The sequence below is a fragment of the Chaetodon auriga genome, chromosome 13 (genome assembly GCF_051107435.1).
Source record: "Chaetodon auriga isolate fChaAug3 chromosome 13, fChaAug3.hap1, whole genome shotgun sequence".
NCBI lineage: Eukaryota > Metazoa > Chordata > Actinopteri > Chaetodontiformes > Chaetodontidae > Chaetodon > Chaetodon auriga.
The window spans coordinates 1017346-1044051 of record NC_135086.1 but is presented as its reverse complement, the minus strand read 5'-3'; the positions used below and the strand labels follow the sequence as shown (position 1 = coordinate 1044051).

Sequence of the window (26706 nt, the reverse complement as noted above, 5' to 3'; positions counted from 1 at the left end):
CCAAGAAACTTTCATGATAGGCCCCCTTTCCAGCCCAGCCATTGGTCTTCACCTTTATACCTCGCCTATATCCGCAACAATCCAAGAAACATCAGAAACACTGATGTTCAGCTCTCCTCTGGAAGTTCCTTTGGGACTTCACCAGAACCCAAGGACATCAGAAGAGACGGCTCCCCCACCTTGAGTCTCAACTCTCCGTGGTTTCCTCTCGTCACAACACCAGAAGCCAACACTGGTTCAGTGGTGTGGTCAATGACAGAATGTTGTTTTGGGACATTAACTTTAGATGGTCTGGCAAAGCACAGGACTCGGACAAGAGGCTTGCAAAAGTTCAAAGGCAGTTTTATGAAAAAGTTGGTGAGATGGGGTTGGAGAGCTGGGCCAGAATTGATGTGGAGTGAGGCAGGGAGACAGAGATCTGTGTAGGATAATGAACCCAAGGTACAAGGAGACACAGTGTAAACTGAGATTAGCCTCAGCGGTAGTACCACGTTGGCAAACTGAATTATCAGGTGAAGACTGGAGGGAAGGGCTGGGGTATATATACTGCTAGGTCTTGATGAGTGGATTGGATGCAGGTAGAATGGCAGCAGGAAACAAGGTGCCCTATCCAGACAACAAGCAGACAATGAGAAGACAAATGAGTGGACTTACAAGAAACGCGAGGGATGGATAAACAACAGGAGCAGTCGTGACCGTGATTCCCAATCAATGGCACAGACAGAATCATCTTCTACTTGTTGTTGTTCTTCACAATTTTTGTGAGCTGCCCTTATATGAGTAAAACACTATACATTTAGATGATGGCCCAGATGGATGCAGAATAGATGACAATGGCTGAATATCACCAGATGAAGATGGTCTTGGAGACATGGATTGCTGTTGCACAGGTGGGGGTGTGATATGTGGTGCCATATGTGGGTATTTGGTGTGAGGGGCGAGGTCATAGGTTAGTCAGGAGAAGAGTGCAGGAATGTATGGTGGCATGGATTGCTGAGGTTCAATGGGTGATCCGGCACTTGTGGATGGCATAGATACCCAGCTGTGTACAGGTGGGCAATGAGGAAGGAAGGATGGATTAACACAGCAGTGTCTGATTCAAACCAAGTCTTTTAGGTGTGAAGACGTCCTGAGTCTCATCTGTGACCTCAGCATGTTATGTACAAAGTGTTGAGTTTGCAGGACTACTTGCTATTGTCTCACATTTGTGTCTCACAGTCTTAGGATCTATTGTTCCAACCTGTAGCACAACTTCCCCCAACTGCTGGGAGACTTACAAATGATCAAAATCTCCACAGAATGAAAATGAGTTTCCTTCTACAACGGGAGAGCAATAAGATCTCACCTCAGGTTATGTGACAGGTTATGTTTCATATCTCATGTCAGCATTCTTTACACAAACAAACTGTCGCAAACAAAACGCACATTTCATTTTAAAAAACATGTTATTATGGTTTTACCTTTACTTGCAAATGAAATCCATGCGCCACTCCTTCTGGACAAAAATGTCTGTTAGTTTGTCATAGAAGTCTTCCTTGTCTTCCTTCAGGTTTAAAAGTCTCTCCGTTTCAATAGAGATCAATGCCAGGGAAGAGAGCTGTCCTTGATCAGTCCTGTTCCAACTGTATGTTTTGAGTCTTTTTAGTGCCGAGAATGACCGCTCCACTGACGCTGTAGTAGCTGGCACAGTGAGCACGAGCTGGAGCAACTTTGCTGCCTCAGGAACAGTTTGAATAAGATCCTTCTGGGCCAAAAATCTGAGAAGCTGTCCAGGAGATTTACTTCCATCCCTCACCGTTTGTGAGCTATCCAGTCCAATGAGATCCACCTTGAGTCTCACAAAGTCAAAAAACTTGGTATATTTTGACAGACTCCGTAGTTTTGTGTAATCAAAATGATCAAACCTGGCCTTTATTTGACCGCTGACGTTGTCCAGAATGTTACATAATATTTGTCTCCGTTTGTCTCTAACCGACTGTCTGTCTACTTTCACTGTCATTTCTGCTCAAATTGGTTGTAGAAACTGTCAAACTCCAGTGTCATGTGCTCAAGAGCTGCAACAGTGTCGCAGATGCGTGCAAGGCAATATTCAATGTCCATCACTTTGTTTTGCAGCGCTCTAAAAAGTGGGTTTCATTGAAAATGCCCTCATATGCCGTAATGAGAAAGCATGTCGATGGTTGTGACGGCCAACGATCGTATCCTGCTGCCATCAGCAGCGTGTTATTATCCCAGTTGTCAGGGTTTTCCATAATGATGTGACACAACGTGCTCAGATCGTGTTGGTGCATACTTATTGTCTGCATACAGCTGAGAGTTGGAGCTCCATCTTGTAGGTGCTGCTCTGGGTAAATGGCGCTTAACAACATCCTCCAGCACGAGTGCGCTTTGTGGACTAAAAAATGTTCCTGGTCCCTTAAGTGTTTTAAAAAATGTGGGGCTGCACTGATCTCCTTTTTAATATCATTTCTAATGACATCACGGACTGCTTCAATTAAACCATTCTGTATTCTATTTGACAAGCCAGAAAACACACTGGATGTCTCCAAATGTCATCTTTCTCAGCGAAAGTATGCAGGAGTTCAACATAGTTGCCACGATTAACAGAGCCTGAACTTTCATCATTTCCACGAAATGCCAGCTGTTGTTTGGCGAGGAAGCAGGTGGCATTGATGAGATATTTCAAAATCTCTCGGTTCTTTACCTTCACATAATAAATGCTGATGTTGAGTCTCCGCTGGTCATCCAAAGCCAAGTCTGTCCTGGACATCCCAAACCTTTTAGCATTTTAGCTCTCTCCTCTTGGTTCTGGTTAACAGCTGAGCTGCAGTTTTGAATGTGCTGAAGACTCAGTGTTTTTTTTTTTTGTTTTTTGGAGGGCCTGTAAAGAGTGTGTTACAGTGGTCGACTTGGCTTGAAATAAAGTCATGAATGCCTTTTTCAGCATCTTTTTGATTTATAATTTGTTGCACTTTAGTGATGTTTTAAGATAGAAAAATGAAGTTTCATCATCTTGTCTCACACAGCAACAACAGCCTCAGAGCTAACAGCCTACACACGACAAAAAGGCAAGTTTAGATGAAGACTTGGATTGTGTATCAAGGCAGGCCTGTTTGGTTCTTTGTTGGTTGGAAAGTCACACAAATAATGTGTTTCTCTTGAAGGATTTAGTTATTTTAATGTGAGGGCTTGCCTCTCCATGTGCTCGCTGCACCCTGGGCTCCGTGCTGCCCAATATGATTGTGATTAGCAACATACAAACAAGCCAGAGCACTTTTCCCTTATAAGAGAATGCTAATGGGTGCATCCTAAACCAAAGAGTGAGTTAAGTCTGGTTTTGCAAGATGAGTTGAAATGCTGCTCGGCAATAAACCTTGATGATTCTGATGTGTGTGAAATTTAAAAGGTTTTTATAGAAAGTGACTGCCTTCAGTGGTCTTAAAAACATTTAGTCAGAAATACTGAGGACAAGACTGTGGTATCTCAGTGTGTGAGTAACATTAAAACAATTACACCAGAGCAACACATTCAGAAGGAAACCTGTGATGACTCAAGAGAATCGAATAACTTCAACAGACTGATCAGTCGTTACTCTGTTGATCCTGATGTTCTTTACTGTGAATCAGGCAAAGAAACAGTTTCTTACATCAAACACCTCACAAGGATCAGAGGAGTCGCCTATCTTCAGCATTAGTACAGAAGACATAAAACTGATCAGTTATCAGTGTTCAGACATTGGTTCACTTTGGCTGCACAGGACAGAACAACTTCTTCAGGTGTTTAGAAATTTCTTTCATTTTTAGTCCATATATGATTGGATTGAAAAGAGGAGTATACAAAACCACTTGTAAAGTCATTATTAAACGAACAGGCTTTGGAATATCTGACTCCAATCTAATGACAATGACGTCATATGCACACAAACAGGAGAAGTTGATTAAAACTATCAGATGTGGTAAACAGGTCTGTGCAGCTTTTCTCCTGACTTCTCTACTACTGCGATAGGAAATGATAAGAATCCTGGTGTACGTGAAAAGGATGAAGAGCACAGGGAGAAGTGCAACATTTACCAAAATGATCAAATCACGAATAATGTATGATTCTGAGATCACGCAGTGAAGTTTGTAAACTGTGTTATTGCAGAAAATTCCCTTTAAAATGAAGCTGCAGAGTTTTTTATTTGCGTTTAGTCCAGCCGGCACTGCAATCTGAGCAGCAGGCAGAATCCAAGCCAAGACCAAGAAAATACTGACTGTTGTTTTCTTCATGATAGCTGCATATTGCAGAGGTTTACATATGGACACATACCTGTCATAAGACATGGCTGCCAACAGTAAGAACTCTGAACCACCTAAAGAGTAAAACACATGAAACTGAAAGAGACAGGCTGAATAAGATATGATCTGTTTCTCTGATAAAAAGTCGATCAGCAGCTTTGGGTAGATGGTCGTGCTGAAAAGAACAGAGTTGATCAACAGAGCTGCAATGAAAATGTACATGGGCTCATGGAGGTTTTGGTGAGTCCAGATCAGATATATAATTGTAGAATTACAGCAGATAATGAGAATAAATGCTGTGAACATAATCACAAAATAAACATATCTGTATTTGTCCACTTCCACATGCCCACCAAGAGTCACATATGTTACATTTACTTCATCATCCATTAAAGCTGCAACAAAACTATGTCACCTGGTTTTTTCAGAGTCTTTTCATTACAGTTACCTTAAAACACACATAGTGTGTGTTCATGTCCATAATTCATAAAGAGTTTTTATCAGATTGATTCATCCTCCATGGACCTCATTAACGTTGTTAACAACTCATCAAACTCTGGAAGTAAGAACTTGTAGTCAGGGTTCCTCACCAGCAAAAGCAGAATGCGTCAGTATGGCAGCGTACAAACGTTTATTGAACAGTCTGACTCTGGAAATATTCCTTAAATGACAGAAGGACATTTTTGTTTCTAATGTGATGTTCAAAACTTAGCTCCGAGTCAAGGTTTCTGACATGTTCTTGGGTGTTTAGCAGGGGCGGCTGGCCGATAGAGGGCGCTAGGGCCCCCTCTGTCTCACATCAAGTAGAATCACACAGCCCTTCCTTTAATAAAACGTTTTTTAAAATGACTTTTACAAGTATATTCTATGTTTTAAAAAGGCAAAATGAATAATATAGTCTGAAGTGAGTTACTAAAATGTAAAATCTACACTAAATAGTCAGATTAGAAATGTCCTACGTTGTCTACAGTTACTAACAGCTGACATATATCCGGCCCGGGGCGGACTCATCTTTTCCCATTAGCTGTGTCCCAATTCAGGGGCTGCATCCTTCGGAGGATGGATTTGAAGGCCGCTTACGTCATAACGCTGCGCGAAGGCTGTCCCAATTCGTCCAAATTCGAAGGATCCTCCAAATGCAGCCGACAAATGCGTCCTACTTTTCCCTGTATTTGGAGGATGCGTCGCTACTATCCTTCACGGCCTCCCATATCCCAAGAGGCTTTGCGCACCGATTGTTTTTTTTAATAATGGCGACCTGTTGATATGAGGAGCTCAGTTAACAGTTAGCCTTATTAAAACTCTTCACTTACAAATGTTACAAGCTCGCATGTCAACTAATATCTTATTGTGGGTGAATACTCGATTGTGATTGGCTGTAGGGTCTCCGTTAAAAAGAGTTGTAGGACAACTATAAAAAAGTTCTGGTCAAATAGCCTGATTGTTCTAAATTATTGCGCTGGCTCAAACGCTAGTTGGTAACCGTGGCAACAGAAACTCAGAACATACGTTATTTCACAGTTTATTGAACACAACGGCAAGACAGGAGACAACATGAGTGATTTTATAGTTTCCTTTAACCACATTTAATGATCAGAGTGAATGGTGGATAATATTTCTTGCAATAAAAATGATTTAGGAAACTATCTGTGGACTTTGAGTCTTTGAAACAAAATTTGGCATCATCCTCTGGACACACACAAGCGGTAAGAGGTGCACTTGCCCTCTGAAACGATACTTTGTATCACGTAACATAACGTTAAGCAGTCACGTCACTTCCCTCCTCTGATTAGGTCTAATATAACAGCTGCGCCGACCGAGCTGCAGGTTCTGTGGCCAGAGCCGGTTACCTTGGCAACGCGTCACAACGAGCGATATTAAATAGTCCACTCAGCGGCCTCTTGTGAAAAACTTACGATGTTAACGGTAAAAAAAAAAAAAACAACATTAACGTATTAATAATTGATTTAATATTTATTTCTGTGGCAGGGACGGCATGGTCCGTCTCCACTTGTTGGTTTTTAATATAAGGTGTGTCCCAATTCAGGGGCTGCATCCTTCGGAGGACCCAGCCTACGCGGTCTCTGGAGGCTGGGTCCTGCGGAGGATCCTCCGTCGGCCGCATCAACTATCGCTAAATGGGACGGTCTAGCCTTCGGAGCGTGTCCTGATTGCGTCACGACGTCATAACTTCTTCCCTCCTAACCCGGGAAAAACACAAGTACGGGGTGCAGAGATGCGCCTGTACAGCTCCTATCGCTTGTAAGAGGCGCGAAATGTAGCCTATTATACAACTTACAAATTCACCTGATATGAATATCTTCACAGCTTCGCGTCGGACGGCGCAACTGTTATATTAGACCTAATCAGTGGAGGGAAGTGACATGATTGCTTAACGTTATGTTACGTGATACAAAGTATCGTTTCAGAGGGCAAGTGCACCTCTTACCGCTTGTGTGTGTCCAGAGGATGATGCCAAATTTTGTTTCAAAGACTCAAAGTCCACAGATAGTTTCCTAAATCATTTTTATTGCAAGAAATATTATCCACGATTCACTCTGATCATTAAATGTGGTTAAAGGAAACTATAAAATCACTCATGTTGTCTACTGTCTTGCCGCTGTGATAAATAAACTGTGAAATAACGTATGTTCTGAGTTTCTGTTGCCACGGTTACCAACTAGCGTTTGAGCCAGCGCAATAATTTAGAACAATCAGGCTATTTGACCGGAACTTTTTTATAGTTGTCCTACAACTCTTTTTAACGGAGACCCTGCAGCCAATCACAATCGAGTATTCACCCAAAATAAGATATCAGTTGACATGCGAGCTTGTAACATTTGTAAGTGAAGAGTTTTAATAAGGCTAACTGTTAACTGAGCTCCTCATATCAACAGGTCGCCATTATTAAAAAAAAAAAACAATCGGTGCGCAAAGCATCTTGGGATATGGGAGGCCGTGAAGGATAGTAGCGACGCATCCTCCAAATACAGGGAAAAGGAGGACGCATTTGTCGGCTGCATTTGGAGGATCCTTCGAATTTGGACGAATTGGGACAGCCTTCGCGCAGCGTTATGACGTAAGCGGCCTTCAAATCCATCCTCCGAAGGATGCAGCCCCTGAATTGGGACACAGCTCTTGTGAGTCAGTAGAAATGGCCGTGTGGGCTTGTTTCTTTCCTCCCCCACCCATCGGATGTAACTAGTCTGGGTGCAATTTCACCTTGATGATGGGGCGGGGCTGTGCTCAGCTTTATTTGCTGAAGGGCCACGCGCCTCAGATGTGCGTCATTCTCTGTCGCTGGAGCATAGCGGGAGCATTGTTTGGCGTGGCTGGGTGGATCCATGTGGCTGTCTTAAGACGCTGGTCGCTGAGCTTCCTCCTTCCTATTCATTCATCAGTGGAGTCGGCCGTATTCTTGCCGGAGGTGAGGGGCTGGGAGTGCGCTTGTGGCGCGGAACTGCGCGTAATAATTCACGCACTGCGTTGGATTCCTGAGTGTTAAGCTGGGTCTCTTCACGGCTACCTCGCCTGCTACCTGGGAGGCTGCACCTGTTCTGTCGAAGTGCCTCCACCTCTGGAGCGGCCGCTGCACTACTGCTGTTCTGTCGCTGCTCTTTTGCTACTGCTCGCTTGCAGTTGTTTTAATCTTTTTATCGTTGTTATTGTTAGCGTTAGTTCTTTCTTTTTTTTCCTTTTGTCTGGGTTTTTTTTATTTATTATTTTTAAGCTTTATCAATTTAGTTGTCCTTATTTGTACATGTTCTGATTTTTGTATGATGCTTATGGTTTGCAGTTTGTTTTATCATTAGTTAAGTAGGTTTTGGGGATTTGGGTTAATTATCCCTCAATATATGTTCTTTGTTAATTGTTTTTTTTCTCTCTGTTCGCTGGGCAGGCGCTGTTGGGACGGTGTGGCGAGGGACTGACTGAGCCCCCGTGGTGGTGGTCCCTTCACTCCTTGTAGCCGTGCACTTGGGTGTCCATTAATAGTGTGTGTTTCTTTTTTTCACGTGTGGTGTGCAGTGTCAGGACCCTTCCCTTTCCCCCTCAGCTAGTCATCTCTGCCTGGTGAGCCCTCAGCCCTGTGCCCTTCTTTTTCTGTTTCTATTAAAAAGTTGTTATTAATAAATTTTCATTTGTATATTTTCATGTGGAATCACGTCAGTTTCTAGTGTCTGTCGGACCTGTGGTCAGTATTAGCATCTTTCCTGGGGGTGAAATGCCCCTAGGTGGCGTTGTCGGGCATCTATACTTAACTAATGTAAAATATAACCCTCGTCGCATTGCCACATTTCTTTCATAAGTGACCATGGTATAAGCGGGATAACGCCCTTCGAGGTGTCCATTATCAGAAATGAATGGACGACGCGGAGGCGTGAACCGTCCAACGCGAAGCTGTGAAGATATTCACATCAGGTGAATTTGTGAGTTGTATAATAGGCTACATTTCGCGCCTCTTACAAGCGATAGGAGCTGTACGGGCGCATCTCTGCACCCCGTACGTGTGTTTTTCCCGGGTTAGGAGGGAAGAAGTTATGACGTCGTGACGCAATCAGGACATGCTCTGAAGGCTAGACCGTCCCATTTACCGATAGTTGATGCGGCTGACAGAGGATCCTCCGCAGGACCCAGCCTCCAGAGACCGCGTAGGCTGGGTCCTCCGAAGGATGCAGCCCCTGAATTGGGACACACCTATTAGCTGTGTCCCAATTCAGGGGCTGCATCCTTCGGAGGATGGATTTGAAGGCCGCTTACGTCATAACGCTGCGCGAAGGCTGTCCCAATTCGTCCAAATTCGAAGGATCCTCCAAATGCAGCCGACAAATGCGTCCTCCTTTTCCCTGTATTTGGAGGATGCGTCGCTACTATCCTTCACGGCCTCCCATATCCCAAGAGGCTTTGCGCACCGATTGTTTTTTTTTTTAATAATGGCGACCTGTTGATATGAGGAGCTCAGTTAACAGTTAGCCTTTTTAAAACTCTTCACTTACAAATGTTACAAGCTCGCATGTCAACTAATATCTTATTTTGGGTGAATACTCGATTGTGATTGGCTGCAGGGTCTCCGTTAAAAAGAGTTGTAGGACAACTATAAAAAAGTTCCGGTTAAATAGCCTGATTGTTCTTAATTATTGCGCTGGCTCAAACGCTAGTTGGTAACTGTGGCAACAGAAACTCAGAACATACGTTATTTCACAGTTTATTTATCACAACGGCAAGACAGTAGACAACATGAGTGATTTTATAGTTTCCTTTAACCACATTTAATGATCAGAGTGAATGGTGGATAAGATTTCTTGCAATAAAAATGATTTAGGAAACTATCTGTGGACTTTGAGTCTTTGAAACAAAATTTGGCATCATCCTCTGGACACACACGAGCGGTAAGAGGTGCACTTGCCCTCTGAAACGATACTTTGTATCACGTAACATAACGTTAAGCAATCATGTCACTTCCCTCCACTGATTAGGTCTAATATAACAGTTGCGCCGTCCGACGCGAAGCTGTGAAGATATTCACATCAGGTGAATTTGTAAGTTGTATAATAGGCTACATTTCGCGCCTCTTACAAGCGATAGGAGCTGTACGGGCGCATCTCTGCACCCCATACGTGTGTTTTTCCCGGGTTAGGAGGGAAGAAGTTATGACGTCGTGACGCAATCAGGACACGCTCCGAAGGCTAGACCGTCCCATTTACTGATAGTTGATGCGGCCGACGGAGGATCCTCCGCAGGACCCAGCCTCCAGAGACCGCGTAGGCTGGGTCCTCCGAAGGATGCAGCCCCTGAATTGGGACACACCTATTGACTCCCGTTATAACTTTGACATGCGCAGTTCGTTCCTCTTCAATACAAGAGATACGAGACAGGAGACCGCTGCCTCCCTCTGATCGCTATACACACCACCGGCCATGGGGTGGCAGCAGAGAGCGAGCGGTTTGTTCACCGCGAGCCTGTAATCAAAACCGCCAAGCGAGTGACGTTGAGCGCAGAGTGTCGGAGGAATTAGCAAACAAGATCATTAGCTGGTCGAAAAAGGAGAAAGTGAAGAGAGAAAAGTCAGTGAAGCCACTGAAAACAGCGCCGTTCAGAGGAGAAACTGAGCGTGAAGGAGCTCGGACCTGACGGCCGGACGTCTTCATCAGACAGCAGTCGAAGACAGAGGGAGGAGATGTGCGCGCTCTTTTTCACGGAGCTGCTCTGAGAAGACGTCTCGGCTCACGTGACGCAGTGAGGCAGCTGCTTTATTTGGCTTCCCTGACCAACGTGATCAAGCACGTTTGGCTTAAAGCCTGATGGCTTCACTTATTTTCTTTAGACAAAGGGACGATGTTTTGTTGCTTTGATAGTCTTAAATATGAGGATTTGCTGTGTTTTCATTGTCATTTAAGGTTGTTAATATAAATGTTAGCTAACAGAAGCACTTTGGGCTTTAAGCCTGATGGTCTGATTGTTTTTTTAAATAAAACGTTCAGTGTTTGTTGGTTTCATGTGTATGTATTTTTTTCTTTTTTTATTTGAGTATGTAAATATAAACATGTTGTTCCAAACAATTAGCTGGACAGAAGAAGCACTTGGTTCTCTTGGAAGCTGTGAAAATGAATTGTTTCTTTTTTAGTTTTGAAGTAAAAAATATATTTACACATTCTTGGTTTGTTTAATGATGGAAAAGGAGATTTTAAGGGTTTGTGTGGACCAATTCTATCTTATCTGGAGCCAAACATATCAAACACTGGGGAGATAAATTCAAATTCACTAACTGGTAACATTCACCTGCATTTAACTGTCTGTTTTAAACATAACATACATTAATTCTTGTGGTCCGGCGTTGACAACTCCGCTTTTTGGTTTGGTAAATTAAGTGCGCCCCCCAAGACAAAAATTCACCAGCCGCCACTGGTGTTTAGTGTCAAAAAGTTTTTCTCTCACAGCTTTTGCTCCGATAACAAGGATCTCAGTTTTGTCTTGATTTAGCTGTAGGAAGGTCCGAGTCATCCACAAGCTGATGTCTGAGACTAATGAAATTCAGCTGTTGCTAGAACTGTCGTCATCTGAGTTTATAGACATATACTGCTGGGCACCGTCTGCGTGATTATGGAAACTGATGTTGGGGACTCTGAGAAAGAGAACTGAAAAGAACCTAAGATAGAGCCCTGTGGGACACCACATGTAAGGTCTGTCTTATGAGAGGACTGATCATCCATGGCCACATGGAACTGTTGACCAGTTAGATAAGACCTGAACCATTTAAGAACTGTGTCAGAGAGACCCATCCAGGTCTCCTCAAGTCTGTCCAGCAGAATATTCTGAACTACAGGATCGAATGCAGCACTGATATCTAATGGGACATACATACTCCAAAGGACCTCAGTCCTCTTAGCAGGTGGAGATGACTTTGGCCCCTCCTGTACAGGTACACAGATATCTGTGTTGGTAGGCCAGTCCAGTTTGTCGACACTGTATCTGGAGTGTTGCCATCCAAGGTGGGGAGTGGGCAGTGGAACCTTTTAATTGCCTTGTGTAGATCTATGAATATTTTATATATGTGTGTTCTGTAATGTCTGTATCACGATGCTGCTGTGAACACAGTACGCAGGTCTGCAGCTCAGTGTTGTTGCTTCTGTCATGCTTTTCATAATCTTTTCCTCCTTTTTCATCACCGTGTGTCTTTGAAGAAAACATCATGCTTGTTGGGAAACCAGAACACCTGTCTAATGCTTTTTCCAGTGTCAGGCCACGTTTTGACCAGATGCAGTAATAGCAAGCCCACAGTTGGATTCAGATCTCCGAGACATTTTTTGCATGTCAATCAATCCACCCCCTCCCCCCTCTCTCCACGATTCCTGTGGCTGTGGACAGCATAGGCCAGTATCACATAAATGGTCTCAATGGGCTTTAAGCCCACATTGGCAAGACTCTCGATCCAAACCTTGACTTTCTCCTTGACTGAAGAATGTTTTTTTCCATCACGTTATTATAACAGACACGACTAAACATCAGCATCAGTAACTGTAACTTTTAACACTTTAGATCACTTTGGCAGAGGAGCCTTATACAACTGGGCTGAAGATAGGATGATACAAAACTGACTCTAAAGTTATTATTAAATGTGTAGTTTTTGTCAAATCAGACCCCAGTCGAACCATAATCACAAAATATGCACACAAACAGGAAAAGGTGTGGTAAACAGTTCTGTGCAGTTTTTGTCTTGACTTCTCTACTACTGTGATAGGATATTACAAGTGTACTAATGTGTAGTAAATTTAAATCTAATCACAGACGTGCTGCTAAAAGAGTTTAAACATCCTACATTCAGAAAAACCTGCCACGGTTTGAAAACCTTTGAGTGTTTCATCACAATCATGCTCAGTGGGTGAATTCATGTGGTGCCTCTGAGGGTTTGCCTTTCTGATCTCAGTCTTTATGGTAAATGTCTGCTCTGTTGGTCTGATCTGTTTCAGAGAACATAAACTTATTTAACTTACTGTATATAAACTGGTTCAGCAGAAAAAGGTCGGTCTCATGGGATGTGCTCTTATGCCAGTGGCTTTTAATTGAAAATGATGACAAGTTCACCTCATTATGATCTTTACTGATGAGCGATAATGACACAAATATGAAAAGTGATGGTGCCAACACTGATAATAAGATTTTAAGGTTAAATAAGATGTGAATTAGTGTTAGCATTAAAAGAAATTCATGTTAAAGCAGCAGAGACAACAGGTAAGTAAATAGATTTGACTAATAGATGGAAAGTAAATTAAAGAGATGACATTAAAAAGTGATAGACTTTACACACATTACACAACCTCAGACAATACACAACCTCTGGCAGCCATGGCGTGCTATACATAATATAGGTATGTATGCAGGTGTAAGTATGAATAATAAATAAAACAGACTATACAAGAATAATTCAATTCTATGAAAAAATAATAATAGAAATAGAAAAGGATACAATTAAGCAACACATATCATATAAAATAGTAGTAGCGAAGTAACTAGCGACATAGTATTACTATATAATGATATAAGTAATAAAACGTAATGTAATATGAAACGTTATGCTGCAGTTAATTAAAAACAAAGCTGAGAATAACATGTTTAATAAAATGGTTTATTTGACTTTGATGTTTAGTGATTCCTCCACACTCCATTATTAACGCAAACAATAATATTCAGAATAGAAACAACTACTTACATTAAATACCAAAAGATATTGGAATTTATATAAGAGAAGAAATGATTGATGTCAATTTTGACACATTTGTTCAGTTTAACACAACAACATCTTGAAGTGTGTGGAAATTTCTTTCATTTTCAGTCCGTATATGATTGGATTAAAGACAGGATGATACAAAATCACCTGGAAAATCATTATTAAACGAACTGTTTTTGGAAAATCAGACTCCACTCTCAACATAATGACCTCGTATGCAGTCAAACAGGAATAGATGATCAAAACCAACAGATGTGGTAAACAGGTCTCTGCAGCTTTTCTCCTGACTTCTCGACTACTGCGATAGGATATGAGAAGTATCCTGGTGTACGTGAAAAGGATGAAGAGCACAGGGAGGAGTGTAACATTAAACAAAATAACCACACCATACACAGGATGTGCTCTTGAACTCACACAGTGAAGTTTGTAAACTGTGCTGTTACAGATTATTCCTTTAAAAGTAAAGTTACAGAGTTTTTTATGAGCATTCAGTGCAGCCGGCACTGCAATCTGAGCAGCAGGCAGAATCCAAGCTACAACCAAGAGAACATTGACTGTTGTTTTTCTCATGATAGCTGCATATTGCAGAGGTTTACATATGGACACATACCTGTCATAAGACATGGCTGCCAACAGTAAGAACTCTGAACCACCTAAAGAGTAATATACAAAACCCTGAAAGAGACAGGCTGAATAAGATATGATCTGTTTGTCAGATAAAAAGTCGATCAGCAGCTTTGGGTAGATGGTCGTGCTGAAAAGAACAGAGTTGATCAACAGAGCTGCAATGAAAATGTACATGGGCTCATGGAGGTTTTGGTGAATCCAGATCAGATACACAATCGTAGAATTACTGCAGATTATTAGAATATATGCTGTGAACATGATCACAAAATACAGGTATCTATATTTGTGCATTTCCACATAACCATCAAGAATTATATATGTTACATTGGATTTATCATCCATTAATATTGTCCCAAATTAAACATTAATGAAGAAGAATGTGTTTCATAACGAACACATAATACAGACATCTGAGCAGAAGATGCATGAAGTTCGTCTCCACATTAGAGAAAGTGTCTGACTTTATGAGATGTCTTTACCCTCCATGGATCTCATTAACTCCTCCACCAAGAGCTGTTTTCATGAGACCAACTGCCCCAAACTCCAGGGGCCTCATTTATAAAACATTGCGTAGAATCCATACTAAAAGTGTGCGTACGCCCAAAAGCTGAAAATGGCGTACGCCAAAAAATATTCGGATTTATAAAACGTGCGTACTCACACCTGCACGCAATTTTCCCTTTATAAATCACACTCCACCTGGAAGATTGTGCAGGTGGATTCACCTCACATCCCGCCTCCGACACACCCACATTTTACCATGAATGGTCAATGCAAAGTACCTCATGAATGTCTTTGCATATAAATATGCCTGCTGATCAATGGCATTTTACGTTCGATCATGGCAGAGAAAAGAAAAAGAAATTTTACGGAGACTGAAATCGAGGTGCTTGTGGGTGAGGTGGAGGCCAGAAAGGATATTTTGTTTGGTGGTCACAGTAGTGGCGTCACGAATACAATAAAAAAAAAAAAAAAAGAAAAAAGAGTGGCGGCACGTCGTCACCGCAGTGAATAGTTCCAGAGCCACAGAGCGATCTGTGGCAGAAACTACAGATCCCTACACTACTGTGCGTCAGGATGAATGAGTCATGTGCTGACCCAGGCCACCGTGCCACTACATTCGTCAAGATCATGTCCGAGGTACAAATAATTTGTACATTGAGTGAATGCACATTTTTTCGATTCACATAAGCAAATTCATTTTCACTCGGAGCCCTTATAGCAATGTGAGTGCAGTCAATTGCGTCGATTATATTTGGGAAACCGGACATTGCTGGAAATATCCCAGACCTAAGGACACAATTTAACTGAATTATACCCAAAAGGGGCTTTAGACAGACAATGTAACATTATATAATATTAATCATATCAAACACTTACCTGTCGGCTAATTCCCACTGAAAGGAGCCAGTCGCCAGAAACCCCAGAGTGGTCAGCACCTGGATATGCGCCGGGATGGCGCGGTTCCGGCGGGTGGGTCTATCTAACACTGGGCCCAGTTCAGCACATAGATCCAACAGCACCGCTCTAGGGAATCTAAATCGGCTTATTAGCCAGTCATCATCATGGGCCAGCAAATCTCCGTGGTCCGTAAAACTTCTCTCCATCCTGATCCTACCATTTGCGTGATCTTCCAGCAGTGCCAGCGCATCCATTGTGCAGCATTACGCACGAGTGTCACCGCACTATTTATATGCTTACTCAGCAAATTGAATGATTGTTACACACCTTGTCAGAATTACTACTAATCCATCAGTGCCATCCACCGCTCTGTATCATTTGAAGATGGAAGTATGATATATGAACATTGTGCATACAGTAGTAGGCCTAACGGCTCACTAAAGGAACACATCTATAACACTGCAGACTTGGGTGTTTATGATTACGCGGGTCTATAAGTCTGATATGTGATGACATTAAATGTATGAGATCAATCTGGCTTCAATTCACCACCTCACCATCTGCACCGCCAGTTTCCCCGTCTCCAAAATGTTCGTACGCAAGCATCAAAGTTGGCGTACCGGTGCGCACATTCTCACGCTAAGTTTATTTTTATAAATCACAACCTTTGCGTAGGAAGTTGCGTACGCAACTTTCAAGCCCCGTTTTGTGCGTAAGCAAGTTTTATAAATGAGGCCCCTGGTTTCCACCTCCAGGCAGCCTGATTTAAGATTTCAGTCCTGGGTGATTTGGTGACACCTGTGGTTACCGATGGTAATGACTAGAGCTTTGAACAACACAAATCTAAGAGCAGAGTTCAAAACGACGTCCAGTGACCACACAGGCCATGAGCTGCCAAAGATATGAAACGTAAATATTTTATTTATTTACACAGGAAACTGAGCAGCTAAACATAGAACAATTACACTATTAGACATGTTATTGATGGGAAGCTACACATCCTGATCGATTTGGGCGTAAAGTACGTAAGCTGCTTTATTGATTATTTCGAATCCATAAGAAGTGATATTATCTAGAGCTATCAGTTGTTGGAGATGGGGTTTTGACTTACTGTAGTGTGTTGTGTCAGTGTTCATTTTCAGTCTTATTTTCAGTATGAATGTCAGATGTTATGAACATTTTCATTCAAATATTGCAAAGACACTTCTGTGGAACCCTGAAAGAACAGCTAATGTTGTTGTTACAGTAGCCAATGGGGATCTCAAGAAAGAGTTCAATAATCACTGTCAGGACTGAAGGAGAGAACTTGTGTGCAACCAAACAAAAAGGATCCATTGCAGCACTGCTGTCCTCTGCAATGCAAGAAACATTTACCCCATACTAGAGTTGGGTGGTATCCAAATTTTGATACCGTCAACCCTTCCCCACATTTTCCCGGGGTATACGGTATTACTGTGACTAATTAAAAATCACTTTGCAGGGCGGTGTGACATGCGCAGTTCAGACGGTCAATGCTCACGCTAGGAAGCACCAATCCTAACTTGTAGCACACCAGAATGACGGGGAGAAACTCAGCTAAAAGCTTCTACCAAGCATTGCCACCCAAACGAAACATAATTCATACTCCAAGAAATTATATGGCCATGTAACCAAAACATGAAAATAGCGCACATCAACGGTACTGCATCTGCTGATTTCACCACTTCACCCAAACCACACAAGCCTAGTATCATATGAAAGCAGAGAGTCTAATGATCACGAAGATGTCTGCCTCCTCACTGTGTGTCTTACCTCTGCTGTTTTGTGGTCAAAAGTTATATTCCAGCTCGAAAAAACGCTGCTAATGTCTGCTCCTATGACTCTGTTAGTTTGAGATCAATCGTGAGGGTCCTGGTTGTTTACATAAAGAGGAGGGGGTTTCTAGAGTGGAGGGAGGACTCTTTGTGTGATAGCCTATCTCTGGGGTTACTTCCTTCTGGATCATCATTGGTGTTTCTATGGTGAATTTGGGTGCCGCTCCTCGATTCTCTTGACTCTGACTGGTCGACTGAGGTGTCAATCATCAATATAGACCAATGGGTCACTGAGCTATTGACCGGTGTAACTACGCAGTTAGTTTCACCGCTCCGTCTCATTTACACACGAATAAGAGGACTCTGCTGAGCAGCCCGAGGTGTTATTTTACTGTTTCATTTGCATTTCGTCCTTTTATGAGAGCTAAGAACAATAGGAAGCAGAAAAAAGGCTGAAAAAGTGTTTTCAGCAGAGGAGCTTCTCCGTATGCTTGAACGAGATAATGGTACTCTGAGTGCCTGGACACACCTGTGTTAAAACACCTGTAAAACTGCTCTGGTTCATTTTTTAGCATGTACTTTTGCAGTCACCTTTTTCTCCAGTAAAAATTCAACCAGATACATTGAACAGAGTGGACTTCATTTTTTTTATGACAATGCTACAATTATGTTACGCCCCTATAGACCTATATGCGCAGCATGTTTTTTTTAATGACGGTAATGAAACTGATACCTTTGCTATTTTTAGATACCGCGGGATACCTTATTACTGGATTACTGCCCAACCCTACCCCATACATACTGTTAAGATCCTGAGTCACCCCTGCACAGGAGGAACTGGACCATGCATCAACACTGATGAATATATTGGTGGTTGATGATAATTCTGCTTTGAGCTCAAGAGCATGATGACAATCGACCCAGGTCAATATTATTAAATACAAACTGGCTGCAACCCTCCACCTTTCCTGTTTTGTCTGACTGACTGATAAAAATTACAATTTGGAGGAGAAACCTCTATCAGTGTCTCAGTAGGTATAAACTAAAAGCATAAAATGCAGACTATTTTCACTTATCAGATCATTAAACAAAATTTGCTAGCCAATAATCTGACTTTAAAAAGAGCTAATTTCAGTTGTAGGGATTCTGTGACAGGAGAGGAGACTGAGTGTGGCTGAACATTGACAAATTTAAGACGACTGAGACGGGTATCAGGTGGTCTGTGATTGCTACGATGTGTTTGACCATGCTACCAGCTGTTTAAGATCACCAGTATGTTTAAGGAAGTAGCATGGCATCTGTCTCATTTCTGAGACACCTGAGAGATGATGTCTGTGGTAATTGTGGTTTAACACTTCACCAATTTCACTGAGCTTTAGTGTGGCAGCTTTAACTAATTCCTTGATTGGTGATTCTTGTGGAGGCTGGGTCCCTGGGGAAAGAGGTGGAGAGGGGGATGAGGGGCGTTGGATCCCTGGCTGTTAACAGACATCCTCTGAATGCCTTGGGTGATGTGAAGCAGAGGGTCGGGCGAGGCTGGCTGTGCAGGCTGACCTTAGGGCTTATCTGTGTATTCTTGTTTTGGTACAGCATGTCAAGAGCATGACACAGACTGGTGCAGAGCAGTCTGCAACCAGTGATGTTTGGAGGTATGCCATAAGGCCTCAAGTGTTCTTTACAGTTCCAAAAGACATTGAAACTGTCAATAAATTTCATCCCATGATTGAGGCATTCTGATGTCAGCCATGTATTCAGGGCAAGGAGTCTGTTGAAAGATTGAATGCCTTTCCTTAAGGTTGGAATGGGGCCTGATCTGAATACATGTTGTGACTGACAGTCCATCAGTTTCTCCAGTAGCAGGCAAAAGTCTTTTTTCAGGACCTCAGAGACAGTTCATAAATAGTAATGTTCTGGTCACTTGGATGTATAGAGAGGATGCCTGGTAACACCTCCATTAGCTCTTTGACAGATGTGTCATTCACGGATTTTTAGGTTTTTGCCATTCTTACATACCTGGTTATAGAGTCTTCACTCAGAATGGTGTCTGGCTTATGAGGTGTGGATTTACCTGTATCATTTCTAGCAATATTTTTTCTGGCCTTGGGCCTCACAGTGGTCTTGGGGCTATTTCTTTGTAAAAACAAGGATATCAGCAAAAAAATTTAAGCAAAGCAGGTAGGAGAAGCATCTGTAGTGGTCTGTCTGAGACCCTTCCAGGTCGAAGCAGAGATGGGGGCATGATAATTACTGTTGAAGTTTCTCAGAGTCATTTAGCCTCTCTCACCCTCTTTCAAACCGTCCCCAGCCGTCTTTGAGAACTACTAATCAAAAGCCTGCAAAAACTACATGACTACCAACTCGGTGTTTACCCTGGACATCAGATCTCCTCCAATGTACAGTATAAATGCCTGGGACTCCCCACCAGTCGGTTAGAACTGAAAAAGCCTCCTGGATGACAAGCAAAATGCCTTCCAAAACCTCAGGCAAGTCCGGTTGCCATTGGAGAGTACTGAGAAAAAAACAACCAGTACAACCATTTATAAATAAAAAAAGATGCTTAGAAATCTGTGGGCACCGATTATGAATTCAAGAGCACAGTTCATTGTAAACTGAAATTACAGATTTACACATCTTTTTTTCTCAGATGACACCAGGTGGGCTCTGTATTATCGGCCTTTTCCAGAGTGATGCATCTGTCTCATGAAACAAACTTTGAGTTTTATGCCAAATGAAATGCTAAGTATTTTGCCAATTTCCATACACATGAACAGCATGATGTCATTCAATGGGGCACTGAAAAATGTCGCAAATCACAAGCCCCAGTGAAAGAGGTCTTACAACACCTACGGATTCAAGCCTCCAGAGTTTGATGAAGTTGTTTACATACGAGTCACTTTTGGTGGAAAGTTTAATGAGACCCATGGAGGGTGAAGCAACCTGATAAAAACATTTCACAGGCTCAAGCAGCTGACGTTTCCAGATTTTGGAGATGAGGAGATGACCTCTTTTTTACAGATTGAGTTCACATATTGCTGTTATATTACCTACCTGTTATATTAATCAATACTGATTTTTTTAATGGATGAAGACTTAAATGTTACATATATAACTCTCGGTGGGCATGTGGAAGTTCACAAATATAGATATCTTTATTTTGTGATTATGTTCACAGCATATATTCTAATAATCTGCAGTAATTCTACTATTGTGTATCTGATCTGGTTTCACCAAAACCTCCATGAGCCCATGTACATTTTCATTGCAGCTCTGTTGATCAACTCTGTTCTTTACAGCACTGCGATCTACCCAAAGCTGATGATCGACTTTTTATCTGACAAACAGATCATATCTTATTCTGCCTGTCTCTGTCAATATTTTCTGTTTTATTCTTTAGGCGGTTCAGAGTTCTTACTGTTGTCAGCCATGGCCTACGACAGATATGTGTCCATATGTAAACCTCTGCAATACCCAACTATCATGAGAAAAACAACTGTCAGTGTCTTTCTGGCTGTAGCTTGGCTTGTTCCTGCTTGTCAGCTTGTGGCATCAGCAATCATGAGTATGAAACAAAAGCTCTGCAGGTTTACTCTACAAGTAATTTTTTGCAATAACTCAATTTACAAACTTCATTGTGTGAGTTCAAGAGCAATATCTATATATGGTGTGTTCATTTTGCTCAATGTTGCCCTTTGTCCTATGCTCTTTATACTTTTTACATACACAAAAATATTTACCGTAAGCTATAGAAGTTGTAGAGAAGTGAGGACAAAAGCTGCAGAGACCTGTTTACCCCACCTGTTGGTTTTGATCAACTTTTCCTTGTTGTGCACATATGACGTTATTATAGTTAGACTGGAATCTGATATTCCCAAAATTGCACGTTTAATTATGACCCTACAACTGATTTTGTACCATCCTCTCTTTAATCCAATCATATATGGTCTAAAAATGAAAGAAATTTCCAAACACCTCAAGCAGTTGTTCCGTCAATACAAAATGAACTAATGTTTTTAACACGGCCTTGACTTCTTGTGTATATGAATGTAGAGATGGGATTCTGTGATCCTTGCAGAATACCAAATGTTGTAATTTGTTCTGATCACACAGTAAAGAGCACTGTTGGCTCCAACAATGTGATGACTGATGAATTTTCTATAGTTCCTAGAGTTTGTGAGGCTTCGTGTCTAAGCCCAGTCCAATGAGCTACTGCTAACACCCTCGCCACCAACCTCATGGTTGACATGGTAACCTGACATGACTAAATACCAACATTATTCCCTCCAATATTTTGTCACATGAATGGCAAATTGTCAATTTCATTTCTTTTAACTTATTTTTATTGAGAGCGAGGTGGAACTTACAAACATATAGAAAACAACATGTTTTACAATGTTTTAGAAAACATAAACAATTGTCATCCCATCTGCCCTTCCCACCCAATTATGGGAAGTGCATCCCAAAAATGAAAACGAATAATGATACTAATACTGTAATAATAAAACAACATGATTGTCTCCTACATTATTACAGATAATCCTAAAATCTTGAAAAGAAAATGTATTTTTATGCGTGCCTGTGTCTCTGTGTGTTCTGTTTTACCTGGCTGCAACACAACGTCCTCTCTGGGACAGTAAGGTCGATGTTGAAGTTCAGCTAATTAAACTAAATTAATACAAAAGTGGTCACATAATTTTGGGGCGTGCCACATATTTTCAGTGGGAGACAGGTCTGGGCTGCAGGCAGCCAGTCAACTGCCTGCACTCTTTTACTACGAAGCCACGCTGCTGTACCACTGCAGAATGGGGCTTGACATTTTCTTGCTGAAATGAGCCGGGAAAAAGACGCCATCCGGATGAAAACAAATGTTCCAAAACATTTAAAGTGAACAAAGGGTATTCCTTTTTTACCTGAAAAAACTGTGTGACCCCTGCAAGTTACAAATAGAAATATGTGAACATCATCAAACTCTGTAGGGCAGAACACACAGGCATTGTTAGGCTTTATGGGATGGGTATATACACCGATCAAGCAGAACATTATGACCACCTGCCTAATATTGTGTTGGTCCCCCTTTTGCTGCCAAAACAGCCCTGACCCATCGAGGCATGGACTTCAATAGAGCCCTGAAGATGTGCTGTGGTATCTGGCACCAAGATGTTAGCAGCAGATCCTTTAAGTCCTGTAAGTTGCGAGGTGAGGCCTCCATGGATCGGACTTGTTTGTCCGGCACATCCCACAGATGCTCGATTGGATTGAGATATGGGGAATGCGGAGGCCAAATCAACACCTCAAACTCGTTGTGCTCCTCAAACCATTCCTGAACCATTTTTGTTTTGTGACACCGTGCATTGTCCTGCTGAAAGAGGCCACAGCCATCAGGGAATACCGTTTCCATGAAAGAGTGTACATGGTCTGCAACAATGCTTAGGTAGGTGGTACGTGTCAAAGTAACATCCACATGGATGGCAGGACCCAAGGTTTCCCAGCAGAACATTGCCCAAGCATCACACTGCCTTTGCTGGCTTGCCTTCTTCCCATAGTGCATCCTGGTGCCATGTGTTCCACAGGTAAGCAACGAACACGCACCCAGCCACCACGTGATGTAAAAGAAAACGTGATTCATCACACCAGGCCACCTTCTTCCATTGCTCCGTTGTCCAGTTCTGATGCTCACTTGCCCATTGTTGGCATTTTTGGCAGTGGACAGGGGTCAGCATGGGTACCCTGACTGGTCTGTGGCTATGCAGCCCCATACGCAACAAACTGCGATGCACTGTGTATTCTGACACCTTTCTATCAGAACCAGCATTAACTTTTTTTTGGCAATTTGAGCAACAGTAGCTTGTCCGTTGGATCAGACCACACGGGTCAGCCTTCGCTCCCCACGTGCATCAATGAGCCTTGGGCACCCATGACCCTGTCGCTGGTTTACCACGATTCCTTCCTTGTACCACTTTTGATAGATACTGACCACTGCAGACCGGGAACACCCCAAAAGAACTACAGTTTTGGAGATGCTCTGACCCAGTCGTCCGGCCGTCACAATTTGGCCCTTGTCAAACTCGCTCAAATCCTTACGCTTGCCCATTTTCTTGCTTCTAACACATTAACTTTGAGGACAAAATGTTCACTTGCTGCCTCATATATCCCACCCACTAAGAGGGGCCATGATGAAGAGATAATCAGTGTTATTCACGTCACCTGTCAGTGGTCATAATGCTATGCTTGATCGGTGTATATATCTTGTCTTAGTTTCCTTTTCTCATCCTCACTCTTTGCTTGCAGTATCACATACATTGTCCTCTATTGTTGATGCACCTTTGTATATCCCCATGTCAGAATAAACATATAAACATGTCATAAAAATGGGAGAAAACTTCGGAGAGATACGACATGAGTAATGCATGGTCTCTCACACACACACACACACACACACACTCACAAGGTATGAACACTGTAAGTAATATAATTCCATAATATCATTTATATCGTTGAAATTCAATGTTGAACTTCATCAACACAGAGTCAATGATAATAATTACAATGTCTTTACTTGTGAACCGGGTCCCATTTGATGAATGAATGACAGGAAATCTGAATGATAGTCATGACGACATAATGTTGAATAGAAATATATTTTTGAACAAATACAGCAAAGTGATCAGCCACTGTTCAATGTTCAACACACCATGCTTTTATAATTACAAACAGTTCAGAGTCCCTTTATTGTTGAAGATTTGGATTGTTATGGACATAAATGTGTACATTAAATAATGATTATGACTAATTCAGACAAAACATTGTACATTAGTAATCAGTGTCAATATGTCAAATGATTTTGGCTGGACAGAACAACCTTTTGAGGTGTTTAAAAATTTCTTTCATTTTGAGTCCATATATAAGTGGATTTAACAAAGGATGATACAAAACCACTTGCAAAGTCATTATAAAACGTACAGTTCTGGGCAAATTAGAATCCACCCGAGCTATACTGACATCATATGCAATCAAACAGGTGAAACTGATTAAAACCAACAGGTGGGGTAAACAGGTCTCTACAGCTTTTTTCTTCACTTCTCCACAACTTCGAAAAGATATCAAAAAGATCTTTGTGTATGTAAAAATTATGAAGAGTATAGGGACAACTACAAGATCTAATAAAACAACTATACCATATACAGTAATTACTCTTGATATTACACACTGAAGTTTGTAAATTGAATTGTTACAAAATATTGCTTTGAAACTAAAGTTACACAGTTTAGTTTCAGCACTCAGTATTGCTGGGACTGCAATATGACAAGCAGGTACAATCCAAGCTGAACCCACGAAAATGCTGACAGTTTTTTTCCCCATGATAGCTGCATATTGCAGAGGTTTACATATAGACACATATCTGTCATAGGCCATGGCTGCCAACAGTAAGAACTCTGAACCAGCTAAAGAGTAAAACACATGAAACTGAAAGAGACAGGCTGAATAAGATATAATCTGTTTTTCTGATAAAAGGTCAATTAGAAGTTTTGGGTAAACAGAAGTGCTGTAAACAACACAGTTCAGTAGCAAAGCTGCAATGAAAATATACATCGGCTCATGGAGGTTTTTGTGCATCCAGATGAGGTACATAACAGTACAATTACAGGAGATTATTAGAATATATACTGTAAATATGACAAAAAAATAAAGGTATCTGTATTTTCTAAGTTCCACATACCCACTGAGAGTTATAAATGTAACATTTAGCTCATCATCCATTTATGTTGTCTAAAATTAAATGTTCAAAAGTAAGACAGATTACGGAACCATATCACATGATAATAACACCAAAAAGTCCCACTATAACATCTAACCTGTTCTAAAGCGTCTTATTCAGACACCTGACCTGACCTGACCTGACCACCAAATGCACTTAGAATGCGTTTATCTCCAGCATTTAGGAAACTAACTGTTTGAATCTAGGGAAGGTTTTTATGAAACTGTCTCACCCTCCAAGGATCTCATTAAGATTTCCACCAAAATAGACACTAACATGTAAAGATCTTCGTCAAACTCTGGAGACAGGAAGTCACAGGATTTTTGACATCTTTTACTTGAGCATGTGGCCGGTTACACAATCTTTCCACAAACAACTCAAACATTCAGCTATAGCGCAGTTTGTGCTCTGTTCCTTGTGAACAGTTGCAATAGACTGTCATGGCCTCTTATCTGATGAGAGCTGTGTTCCCAGCATATAGAGCAATTTTCCACAGCGATGGTGATATCGATCTGGTGACATCCTAAAATCTTGCCATCATGTTGTGTGATTTCATCTCATAGCTTCTTGGGACTTAAGAGGATGGAGGAGCATTTCTTCCTTTCTTCTGGCCATCCTGACTGGACTGACTGTTTTAGCAGGGTCCACTGCAGCCACTGTCTTTATCTCAACAAGCTTTCTGTTGTTCACTGGCAAGCTGCTTATGACAGCGTGGATCTGCTCATCCAAGATGACCACCCACTCTGTCCGAGAGCACGATGTTAAGAGAGCCCGAAGACAAGCGGACAAAGCAGCCAGCTCAGATGGAATCTGATGACCAACAAGCCCTGGTGTTCATCTCTGTTTTCAACCTGTCCCTGAACCAATCTGTCATCCCTACATGCCTCAACACCATTATTCCGGTACCCAAGACCAGCCTGCCTAAATTGCTACCGCCCTGTAGCACTGACATTTGTGGTAATGATGTGCTTTGACAGACTCATTGAGGACTTCATCTGCTGGAGGCACTGTCATCAGGTGGAAGAAGCAGAGAATCCATGACACACCGCTCAGGATCCACAAGACCCTGGTGGAGAAAGTAAGCACAGAGCAGTGACTCTCTGGTATCTATCTCTCTGTGGGATTTCCCTATTCTGATGGAACTGCAATTGGGTCCTAAATCCCCGCTACATACATATAAAAACTAAAGCCTGATAAAGAACTCAGGACAGAGAACAAATCCCATCAAGCCTTGCAAGCCCACCATTAAAGTGGGTATTAAGGGTGTTAACACCCATTGACACCATGACTCAAGTGACCCTAACAACTCACATGACGGCTTTGTGGGTCAACGAAACAAACAAGAAGCATGGTGCATGGCCCATCCCCATCCAGGTAAGACAAAAGCCAGATTCTGGAACCTCGTGGTTGGCATGGTGACCTCACATGGATAAATACCAGCACTATCCCCATGATGGGCCCCACAATGGTCCCCACAATAATCCAGAAGGTTGTCAGATGGATAAAATGGCAAAACATGCTGATGCGTGGAGAAGGTAGAGGTAGACTCCTCTCTAATACTAACCTCATCTTTTGATCACTCTACGGTAGCAGAGACTTTTACTGCCTGTCCACCAGGAGCACTGGAGGTTG

At 42.0% G+C, this 26706-nt stretch overlaps 4 protein-coding genes across 4 annotated transcripts; 1 reads left to right on the top strand and 3 right to left on the bottom strand.

Moving 5' to 3' along the window:
* Positions 1-3740: 3740 nt before the first annotated feature.
* LOC143330575 (olfactory receptor 6N2-like) lies at positions 3741-4667 on the bottom strand. Its single transcript, XM_076747250.1, has one exon. It carries the CDS (start codon positions 4665-4667, stop codon positions 3741-3743), a length of 927 nt encoding a protein of 308 aa, XP_076603365.1.
* An 8890-nt stretch (positions 4668-13557) lies between these two features.
* Positions 13558-14469, bottom strand: LOC143330572 (olfactory receptor 51E1-like). The gene has a single exon (XM_076747247.1). The coding sequence runs from the start codon at positions 14467-14469 to the stop codon at positions 13558-13560; it is 912 nt and encodes a 303-aa protein (XP_076603362.1).
* Positions 14470-20399: 5930 nt separating this feature from the next.
* On the top strand, positions 20400-21326 carry LOC143330779 (olfactory receptor 6N2-like). Its single transcript, XM_076747541.1, has one exon. The coding sequence runs from the start codon at positions 20400-20402 to the stop codon at positions 21324-21326; it is 927 nt and encodes a 308-aa protein (XP_076603656.1).
* A 2823-nt stretch (positions 21327-24149) lies between these two features.
* Positions 24150-25076, bottom strand: LOC143330567 (olfactory receptor 11A1-like). Its single transcript, XM_076747237.1, has one exon. It carries the CDS (start codon positions 25074-25076, stop codon positions 24150-24152), a length of 927 nt encoding a protein of 308 aa, XP_076603352.1.
* Positions 25077-26706: the final 1630 nt, after the last annotated feature.

Bases quoted from the DNA above. Each gene is read 5' to 3' on its own strand.
- LOC143330575 (XM_076747250.1), bottom strand. From the start codon at position 4,667: ATGGATGATGAAGTAAATGTAACATATGTGACTCTTGGTGGGCATGTG.
- LOC143330572 (XM_076747247.1), bottom strand. From the start codon at position 14,469: ATGGATGATAAATCCAATGTAACATATATAATTCTTGATGGTTATGTG.
- LOC143330779 (XM_076747541.1), top strand. From the start codon at position 20,400: ATGGATGAAGACTTAAATGTTACATATATAACTCTCGGTGGGCATGTG.
- LOC143330567 (XM_076747237.1), bottom strand. From the start codon at position 25,076: ATGGATGATGAGCTAAATGTTACATTTATAACTCTCAGTGGGTATGTG.